Source organism: Gasterosteus aculeatus, chromosome 2, assembly GCF_964276395.1.
Source record: "Gasterosteus aculeatus chromosome 2, fGasAcu3.hap1.1, whole genome shotgun sequence".
NCBI lineage: Eukaryota > Metazoa > Chordata > Actinopteri > Perciformes > Gasterosteidae > Gasterosteus > Gasterosteus aculeatus.
Window position 1 is genome coordinate 17,597,293 of NC_135689.1, and position 11,365 is coordinate 17,608,657.

Here is an 11,365-nt window from a genome sequence, read left to right on the forward strand (position 1 = left end):
GTTGTTTAAAAGCTTCTCCTCTCTTCTTTGTCTCAGAAGAGAGACGTCTGTATTGCGAGCATGTTGAAGCGTTATGAAAACACTGGAATGTGGCCAACCGCAGGGATTCATCCATCAGATGATTTCCATGTTTGGCCCCACCATTACATTGGCCACCTCGCCTCCCCTAGGAGGTCATGTTCATTTTGTGCAGTTTACCTTTCCATATAGCGGCAGATCATTGTAATCTTTAGCGCAATTACAATCCCCCCCCCAAAAAGAAAAAACGCTGTTTCACAAAGCATGTTTTTGTCCATTTGAAAATAAGAGGGTTACTTAGGGAGACGGTCATGCTAACGCTCAACCACAGTCCATCCCGTATTATAAAATTACACCAAATGGGAAAACAGAAGAAAAAAAATGATAGAAAACATTTAAAAAAAAGACTCTTTCCATCCACTAACTGCCGTCCATTTATGAGCGAAAATAACAGCGCTTGGTGGAAAAACAACAGTGTCTGACAGAGAAAATGACTCATCGCTCACTCTCTCCCTTCCCCTGTTCTAGTTACCGGCCCCGGCACATCCTGTACATAATGGCTGAACTTAAGTGAGAACATGGGCACCGACACGGCGTACAACACGCTCGCACCGCCGTTCCACGAAGCGACGAGGCAGGCACAGAGAAGCTGAGGAAATGAACCCAAATGATTTACAATAAAGTACGATTGGGCGGAGCAAAAGAAAGGTCTTATTTAAGGTCAACCACGTTTTGGAGCTGCAAAGAGGATGAATGAAGACAGAAATCGTACTCGGGCTGCTGGTAAAGCTCAATGTCCACAAGGTCCGTAAGCTGCTTTTGGAGTGAGCACATTTGTTTCCACATCTGACAGAATCAGAAAGAGCTGATTCTGATAGGTGAAGGAGATCAGAACAGAAGGGAGCAGGTAAACCTGCTGGGCGAAGTCTAGAACGTGTACTCTTGGTTGTGAGAGCACCAAGCAGGAAAGCAAATCCATACAAACAGAGCCAGAGGGATTCAACAATATGAAGCAGACCACCAGAAAGCACAAAACTATTTTTTTGGGGGGGGAATGAATTAAACTTAGGCTTCAAAAGCACATTCTGTTTGCCACCTTCAGAGAATTGAGCTACTGATCGTTTAGTATTATTTGGCAATTGTACAAAATATTGTATGAGGAATTCCATAAACAGTGTTATATTTCTTTAATAATGCTCTCAGAATCAAAATAATTTAGTGCCAAAGTATTAATGTAGGACATACAAGAAATTTGTCATGGCAGGTTACGTTGCATATCTCCACACTGCATAAACACTGCCTGTTTACATTAATAAGGCACTTAGATTAGAGCGGTTCCTACATTCGAATAAAGAAAAAGGAGCAATTTAAGAAGCTGTTTACGATTGACCAAAATAAAAAAGTCTAATATACAAGTCCAAGATAAATGAGTAGGGGGAAATAATAATAATCATGTACAGGATGTACATGGAATGACAGCGTTAGACAACTTTCCTCTCGTGCACACAAGTTGTTGCAACGCATCTGCAGTCACTTCACAATTTCTTTTGCACCACATCTAGACGGTCCAATTCATTCTCCGAAATGTTCAGTATCCGTTACCTTTGCATCCTTTTGGACCACACAGGTTTTATGAGACAACCCGGACCGGTTCACCTTCCCTTCTGATAAGACCCGCTCTGTATGATGGCGCTCCCATTGTTTGCCTCACTCCGGTGCAAACAATTTCCTCCTCTGGATAAGGTGAATTAAAATACCTCACCTCCCTGCTGCCCCTGGCTCCCGGCCAGCCGAGGGGCCCCTCTGACTGGGTATCGCTGGGTTTCTGTCGAGGGCGATCTGGGGCGTTCCATTAGCAAAGTAAAAAGGAGTAAGGAAAGAACGTGGGTGGTGACACCTTGCCACACCTTTGGTTGCGCAATTTTTGTGTGTTTCAATTTAGGGAGAACATCTTTTTATTGCACTTTTACACTACTCCAATGCAACTCTGCATGAGCTTCGTTCTTGGTTAACATCACTTGCCCTAAATCCCTAAAACATCCAGACAACGCATGAGGATCCTTTTCGATCCTCTTCTGCTCCTGACATTGGACTCTCGGTTACGTCTCTAATCTTCTACTAATACTGCAGACAGAACTTCCCTTGAGGGTGCCGCTGCGCGCATGACTCCTCCCACCCCGTTCTCCCCCATGGTGGTTGGCTGACTGTCAGTTGAGGAAGCGTGTGATTTGACATGTACGTACTGCCAAACGGCGTAAGAGTGGGAGGAAGAACGGAAGGAGAAGATCAGAGCGAGTGAGTTAAAAAAGAAACCAACAAGTGATGGAAGTGGCAGGGGTTAATAGGAGCCACGGAATGAAACTATAGACAGTGTGGAGAACACAGTGGTTACTGTGAAACAGCTGTGTCAGCTTACACACTGGACACACACACACACACACACACACACACACAGTCTCGGTAGTCTAAAAAATTATGATAAGAGTGATACTACATTACAGTACATACATTGCCTGCCTGCCAGACCCCCCACAAAAACCCTTTAAATGTGTATGTTGCTGACGCTGCAATCTGTGCATTTGCAGATGATGAATAATCTGCAAATGGACTAAAGATCAGAATATAGCCTTCCATTTGAAAGACAAGCGTCATCATTTTTCATTTGTCCACATTGTAATTCTGAAAATAGGGAGCACTCACTTTGTAAGATCCAAAATAATGTGAATAACCTATTTTGGTAAAAAAGCAGAAGCTTAATAATTATATAATTTATTCCATTAGATTACAATAGAACTACAACTCGATGTTAATTTTCCCAATGAATCCGTCAGAAGGACGAAGCAGTGTGCAAGTGCATGTGCAGTGTGTAGAGCGACTACGTACGAATGCGCTTGTGTGTGTGTGTGTGTGTGTGTGTTCTCCTTCCCCCGGTGCCTTTACGCACAACCACCAGTGCAGCACTGAAGGAAAAAAAAAAGATCTGAACTCTGCAGTTCCCAGCTGTTGCCAAAAGCAAGCAAACAGTCTATGAAGCGACATACAGCAGAAGCAGAGAAGGGAGCACAGGAAGCAAAAAACAAGAGCAAAATGTGCAGGCGGTGGCAGACAGGAAGAACGGCAACGGGAGGAACCGAGGCAGAGACGGAACGTGGATTGAGACACAGCTTTGTTTAAAAAGGCAAATTAAGACTTTACTGCTGCAGGAATTACTTTTAAGACCAATTTAGTAGCCAAACCAAAACATAAGGAAAGTGTTGGTTGCATTGAAGCCATTGTGTTAAGTCAACCCCGCAAAGGAATGCATATAAAACTTCCTGTGGCCACTTGCGACGAAGTTGAAATAATAACATACATAACACTCATTTTTGGTCTAATGTGGTTCCAAATACATATTTATACTACACATTGACATTATATTTAATTTAAAGAAAGACATGTAAAGAATAAATTAAAATATTGTATGAAAATCTTTAGTATTGTTTGTTGTAGCAATCATATTATCAACATTGTTGACTTGATTTTTAATGAAGTAGTTTAATGAACGAGTGATTATTTTACACAACACTTATGCACAGAAATGCCACAGCATGTACAGGAACAACCACGCCATTCACCAGAGCACTAAGACCCTCCACCCGAGCACGACCAAGCTCATTTTCCTGCATTTCTCTTGTACCGCATCGGTCTTCCCTGATAACGCAACAAGCCAAAAACTAAAAAGAGGAGCAGGAGGGTATAGCACACGCACACTGTTTGTGTATTACAACCAATGGACAGATTCCAGCTGAGAAGAGAAGCTGATGGAAAAAGAAAAGAGTGAGGGGGGAAAACTGATACACCCAATCAGTTTAGTACTTGATGACTAAAAAATGTTGGTCCAGCAGAGAACAAAAGCAGAAATAGCTCATTGAGACTCCTTATTCAATCGAAGGACTAAGAGGATAAAGAACAAAGCCTTATATCACATATAGCTCGACTACAGTACATGATGAGAGTACAAATCGTGTGAAGTACTGGCCTTATGCCACTGAAGGACAAAGCGAGAGTGTTATACCATTTGCACTGCACCCATTGTGTGCACGTACACGTGTCGGAAATATATAAATATAAGAATAAAAGGACTGGAAAGACTGTTGTTGAGGAATAAAACATTCATACCAATAGTAAGCACAGATTTTGTGCTTGTGTGTGTGTGTGGGGGGGGGGGGGGGGGGCAGTGTACACTACATTTTAGGATGACTTTCTGTCCCACCAACAGGAAGGGCTGGGCGGAGCCTGCTGTGGGGGCCTGTTGGGTTACAACCAATGGGCTGGTCTCTCCTTCTCCATGCTTCAGTCGTGCCAGGAAACAGAAGGGGGAGGGGGGCTAGCAGCTCACTGACAACCCCTTACGCTGGGCCTCCACAGGCAGACACGCAGAGAGAGTGAGCGAGGAACAGGAGACGTGAGCTGAAAAGCATTTTGGTTGAGTTTTAGGTTTTCTCCTCGCCCCGACATCCCCCTCCTCCACAAATCTTGCCGTCCCCCTTCTGGAGAATCAACGACATTCACAACACATAGTCATTACCGCCCCCATTTTGACCCTCTAAATGTAACCGGATGATGCAGGAGTTTGGCCTGAGGCCGAAGGTGGGTTGGACTGTTCTGGGACGGGGGCCTTAAAAGGAGTTACGGATGTATCTGTACATGAAGAGATAGAAGATATATCCATTTCTCATAACAGTGGGGAGGCATGGACAGCGTCTCTCATCGATATTCTAAGAGGTTCGACTAAATCGTTTTCATATTTCTGCAGATGCGGATTGTTGGCCAGATGTCTTTATAAATTGCAGAGACAGGCATAGAAACAGAGCGATGAGGTTTGCAAACCGCGGAGATCTGACTCCCTAACTTCTAACGTACTGACCACAGAACAGTTCAATTTCGGGTCGATACTCCAGGAACCAGGTTTCAGGAGGCCTCTTGAATGTTAAGTAAGGTGTAGTAAATAAAAAATAATCACTATCACGTGACTCTTGGCTCATGTTAATTAGGTCTAGAGGAGCTTTTACAGCGAAAACAGCTGCAAGGCTGCTGCTGGGAACGAGGCGAGTTTGAAGCCAAACCTGGAAAATGAGCTTAAAAAAACCAACAAAACTCTTCCAGAGTCTCCTGTTCGCACGTTTTTGTTTGACATGTTATTAAAGTATATTATACAGCAGCTCAACACTCACACACACTCACACACACACACGGTTAAAGAGTGGCTGCATTAATGAGCTGCTTTTAGCGTGGCAGTAAAAACGCGTCCACGTCAACTCTCACATCAGTCTAATTAAAAGCTTCACTTTAAATCAAGTGAGACCCAGACGGCGAGTGATGGTTAAAGCAGACTTTTGGCCGCTGAAGGAGACGTCTTCAGTGTCGAGTTTGGTGGTCTCATTCCAGTTAAGCCATCTCAAAGTGGATGAATGAGCCGTGAATTTTTCGACGGACAGACTTGGACTGGTCCCTGTCTGCGTTTGTGTGACATGGGAGAGCTGCAGCCCCCCCACCCTAAAAGAACATTTCCGCCTTCTCAGCATGCAAACCATAAAATATGACACAAATAATGAAGCACTAAAAGCCTGATTTGTGAGCTCAGGGGTGGTAAGGTCTCTGGCCATGCTCGGCATGACTCTAGAACAGTCACCACAAAGTCCTACGCTGCATGAAAACAGAACGAATAGAAAACCCGGAAATAGATGATGACCTTTAAGATCAAAGCATAATAATTGCAGCAGCCGAAACAAGGAGCCGCCATGATATTTATGTTGTGGCTGCACAATTTACTCATAAGGAATCTATTATCCACTGTTGAGCATGTCCACATTAAAGTGGGAGGCATCTGGGTCTGGAGGAATAACAGAAAATGTATTTTTTAAAAGAAGTAACGCCTTAGATTCATCGACGCAGACACATTTCCTTCTCTTTATTACAGATGTATTTTTCACTGAGGGGATTATGCCATTATGAACCTGGCAGGTCTCCCCCAGTGGAGGGATGCGTTTTGTTTGAAATGAGCAAAAACTACTGGTTAGTGTACAAGCGCCATGGATTAAAGGACAATGTGGAAAATTCAAGAGAAAGCGACAACAAGAGCGCTGAGCTGTTCGGATGATGGGAGAACGCAGAGGTGCAGAGCAGAGATACTGCACAGCTTGGAACAAAAGACGGGAGTAAAAAAACTAAAACAAGGTAACTCTACTTTCATCTATGTTATTTGTTATATTCCAGGGCATCCTTCTCCAGCTACAGACTGCCTTTACTATATGTTGATAAATTGGGCGTACAAATGTGTTGCAACTGCATTATATTAAACCCAAGTTATTTTAAACCCAAGTGAATGCTAAAACGTCCAACATGTCCACTACCTGGAGTTGTTCATTTTAATCCATCATCTATATCATACTGCACAACTATGAAAAAGGGCAAACAGAAAAAAACCCTGATTGGGACCAGTTGCTTTAAAACATCTTTCAGCTAAGCCCGTGACATGGGATCATCTAAATCTGACGGCAGTGTAGATTAAACTGGAATCAGTATCCAAATATTTGTCTTAACCCCCCCCCCCCCATCCACAGCAGGGTCGACTCGGGACAAAACCTATAGCCGAGCCGGAACAGTCACGGCTTACATGAAATCAAATCAGTGACACCAACATGCCCTCGAATCAATCACCAAATGCTGCTCCACGTGGTACGGAGAGGAAAGTCCTCACCTGGTGCGAGCACCAGTATGGGCCGACAAAGACGACCAGCATTTTCCAAATAATGAGTAGACATTATTTTAGCAGAGCAGCACTTTCAGTTATAACATTATAGTTTATAGTGCACATCATTGGGCAGGACCGATGGGTTTTTTTTTGGTTTGGCATAATTTATTAATCTGTTCGCGTCATCAATAATAAGAACACATCAGCATGAGGCTAATTTAGCCATGAACAAATCCTCCATGGATTTGATTCTTAACCTCACATTGCTGATTGATTTTTTCTTCCATGGTAGAAAACAGTTTTTGCTGTTGTTGTTTTCAGGACTGACAGTGTTGAACAAAACAAGTTTTTTTTAAGACCAAACTAATAATCAATTAGTGGAGATCCTCGATTAATCCGTTAATCCATTGTAAAAAATAATGGTAAATTGCTTCCTGTCTCCTTTCTGAAATGATCGTAACGTCCTCCTTCTCCCATTGCTCAGTCAGGCTTTGGGAAAACTACAGAATGTCAATTCATATCAGGGAAGAGAGTTTTTTTGTTTTAAATTGCAAATTTTGTTTCAATACGTTAGCTCCTAAAATCAATGTTAGCAGTGTAACGATTGTGTTGCAGTGAGACCTCCCGTCTCAAACCTCTTTCAAAGAAAATAAGCGGCAGCGCTGACTTTAAACTGAACAAAGTCTCTGGAAAACGTGTTGCATCTAAGTGTGCATGTGTGTTTACCTGTGGGTAAACAGTGTGTGCGAACGCATGTATGTGTGTGTTTGTGTGCACGTCTACACGTGCATTCCATATCGCCTGGAACGAGCTTACAATTCAAAATAGTTTGCGGCATCTTGAGGCCCCGTGCATCTGTTCTCAGTTTAAAACCTGTGTGTAACTCACCGGAGTACGAGCCTCCTGAGCGAAATGTGCTTCACTAAGCACCTCATTACAGAAAAAGAGACCCTTTGTGCACCGCTGAGGTACATCAGCGTGTGGGAGGGGACCTCTGAATGGTGGGGAATTGCTGCAACAATGTGACAGAGGTATTGTCCCTTTCATGGCTCGATGACACCGCATCTCCCAGTTCCATCCAGATTGATAATGCCGCAAAATACCGTGCACGGAGTCAGAGTGTGTCCATCCGCGCTGAGAAACACGGGGCGGTGCTGCTGGAGACAGGACTCCTGCAGATTTATTGGTTTTGGTTCAACATCGGTGGGAGGTAAGTGGTCAGTGAATCATATTACCCTAACGGTAAGCAGCAGCCCAATAAGACAACAATCTGTCAAAAACAAGCAAAAGAAATAGTGACACAGAACCACGAAGTGACAAAGCGAATTCCCTCAAAAGCACAAAACATCAACTTTCCAATCTCATAGTGGTCATTGGATCAAATTGACGGAGGATGAATTGCCTGTCATTATATTTGACGGTACAAAAACAAAACCAGACAGGAACGTTCCCGGTACTTCCAGCTCAGCGCTAGAAAGAGTACGTTGACATGCTACGTTCCCAACAGAAAAGCCCAGGCATTGTGGCAACAGAAAGAAAAAAATATCACACACAAAAAAGATATATACACTTGAAAGTTTAATTTCTGTTTGGTCAAGGGAACCTCCCTCGGGGTCAACACTCACAGAAATCCATCATGCCCATACTGTGTGTGTGTATATATATATATATATATATATATATTATATATATTTATAAATATATATATATTATATATATTTATAATGCTGCCATTTCAATAAAAGTCAAATAAATATTAAATATTTGTAAATGCGGGACTTATGGGTTGGTTTAAAAAATGTCAGCTTCACAGTGAAATGCATAAGCTGTAAATCCACAACACAAATAGGACTTCCATAACAACGGTTATGATTAAAAAGTTGAGACAATCGTATAAACAATCAAGCTGAACACAATATCTTTCTCTAAACTCTTGACAGGTGCTAAACCCCGGTAATGCACATGGAGGATGTGATCCAAGCATGGAATAACAGGACTGTCCATGGCCCCTAAGAGTCACACCACAACTGACCAGCTCCACCACTCAGCCACATGCCTATCTGTCCCATTGTGCGCCCCCCCCCTGCCTGCGAACAGAAGCAAACCTCCTCGATATCAGCCACTGACAACCTCCAGGACGGAGCCCCATCGCGGCAGCCATCCACCTGTCACTTTTGCACTCGAATTCGGGTGTGATCATTAATTTAAAGCGATGTTAATAACATCGAGGGCGGTTGTTTACCTTGTCTCGTTTTTGCAGGGGGTGAGGGTGGAGGGAGTGCGGGGGGGGGGGGGGGGGGGTTGCGCACTGGCCATTGGCGCAGCGGCTCGCAGAAGGGTAACGTTACGCATACACATATGTGGAATGTGGAGGGAAGCACCCGTATGCAGCGGCAACAACACCAACAACAAAAACAGCAGCAGCACGCACTAACATCCAACAGCCCCGGTGCTGTGCACGTGCACGTCGCTGAGCGAAGCGGGTCCGCGGTGCGAAGTGAGCGCGCGCGGCCTCGAGCGAGCGTCCAGCGCGGAAACAAAGAGGACCGCTGCTAGCTCGTGACGTTACGAGCTAGCCGGAGTTTCGTGCGTCACACACACACTCACACACGCCATAAAACCAAGGTAGCGCACGCTGACTTACCAGATGTGGCATATCAACCTTCACTTCGTGCAGGAGCAGTGGGGGCTCCCAAGTATCGGAGCCAGGTGCCCAAATCTACCGCGGCGGCAGAGTTGAAGGCAGCTTGTTCTTCTTTCAACAATTCCCCTCAGGCTGGACAACTTGACCTCCGTAAAAAAACAAAACTGTCAACAGAGAAGAACGAGTCGTGATTAAACGGGGCTATCTGCGTGGGGGTCTGCTGGGTCATGACGTTCCGTTATTTCTCGCAGGCACACGCCGTTACACCAAACCAGCATTCAATAGATCAATAAATAATTGCGTCGCTTAATCTCCAGGTAAACGATGCTGAGCACAGGGACTTTAGACCTTTCGCTTAACACGTCGGGGCTTGCGGGTCATTCGGCACGCAGCTTACACGTGATGCACTTCAACCAAAACAAAACTTCCAGGTTTCGTGACGGTGTTCAGGCTGCCCTTCCCCGCCTGCGCGTGCCACTCCGCTCCCTACACCCGCCGAGAGACGGAATAAAACGCGTTCGTGATTTACGTCTGCGAACTCATCAGCACTGGTTCCGCACATTCGCAAACAAAAATGGGGTTTTGCGCACCCTCCCCCTTTTGCCCCCCTCTCTCCCTACGAGCGGTACAACACCTTAACTGCGCCCGCACACTCGCTAGCGAAAAGCGGCAACGGATACCAACCGGCGTCGCGTGCGGTTTGTGTGACACGGACCTCGCGACGACGCCAGTAAACGCCGAGACTTTTACTGCGTACGCACACCGGAGCAACACCGTCCGTGTTCGGCGGCACGCCAGGACACCGCAGCCCGCTGGACCGCAACGACGTTAGCGCGAACGCTAACCCGTAACTGTGCGCGGAGCGGGCTGCTGGTAGCGTCAACGTTAATGCCGCCAACAGCCCACCCGGGCTGGCCCGAAAAACGCATGTGGCTCTCGCGTCCAAAGCGCTCCTCGACGATACACAGAGAAAAACAAAACAAAAAACTAAATGCAGTTCTAGTGTCGCGTCGCCTTTGACTGCGCAGAACGCCCCAGAAGGTGCGAGAAAGTACCAAATATCTTACATTAGTCCATGGGGAAGGGCGACGTCAGCAGTCACTCTGTTAGTCCAGCTTTTAGATCTGTATCAACATAGACAGGGGAGCGCTTCTCCATCGTCCCGCCCCCCACGGTTTAACAGTCAGGCATATCTATACGTAAATATATATATAATCCTTCCCGCGTCCAATCACGGCTCTCCACTCCCGAGTGGTCTCCGCTCCCATTGGTCGAGAGACGTATCATTCTGATCCGAGTCTACAGCTGTCTCCTTACCATATAGGGGTGTGTCGTGACGTCAGAGACTGTCGGTTGTGAACAGTTTTGACAAAATTAATAACAGTATAATTACGTGTGAGAACAATAACAACAGCACAGTGAAGACGGCGAGAAGAGACGGCAAGACAGCAAGAAATTACACCAAAAACAACACTATATATACACATTTGTGTGAGAAAATGTATGTTTTGACAATGCAGCATTTTAGCATTGTACGTACTTTGTAACTCCACATTTCTCATCATGAATAATGTATGGCTCCCTGTTACATGATATATGAAATTCCAGCATCCTCTTTTCGCTCTTTCTCCCTTTCTGATGCCTTTGTCCAGGAAACTGGTAGGTGATAGCGAGTAATGAAGAGCATTAAACTAAACTACCATAGCCCATAGTTTGTAAGAGGAGAGGGGCTAGTTTGACTCCTTGGTGGAAGAGTTCAGAGGGACTGATGGTTCCCTGTGGTGCCATATAAAATGTCACCCCAGGGAGTTTTTATTGTAGCACTTCAATAACCGCATTACCCGCTCTCTAATAAGGAGTCATCTCTTCTTCCACCTCATTTCTCTGGGAGGGCTTTACAGGGCCAATCACCGGACAGGAGAAGTTGGACCATGGCGTCTGTTTTTATCAAGTGCATACCAACCTGACTT

General features: G+C 45.0%; 1 protein-coding gene across 1 annotated transcript in view; it reads right to left on the reverse strand.

Moving 5' to 3' along the window:
* Positions 1-10,603, reverse strand: part of LOC120829448 (vitamin D3 receptor B) — a gene marked incomplete in the record, with an annotated part of 57,490 nt that extends 46,887 nt beyond the window's left edge. Inside the window, 2 exon segments of the mRNA XM_078085539.1 lie at positions 9,396-9,559; positions 10,463-10,603. Coding sequence (XP_077941665.1) covers positions 9,396-9,407 — 12 coding nt within the window.
* Between the last annotated feature and the right edge of the window lie 762 nt (positions 10,604-11,365).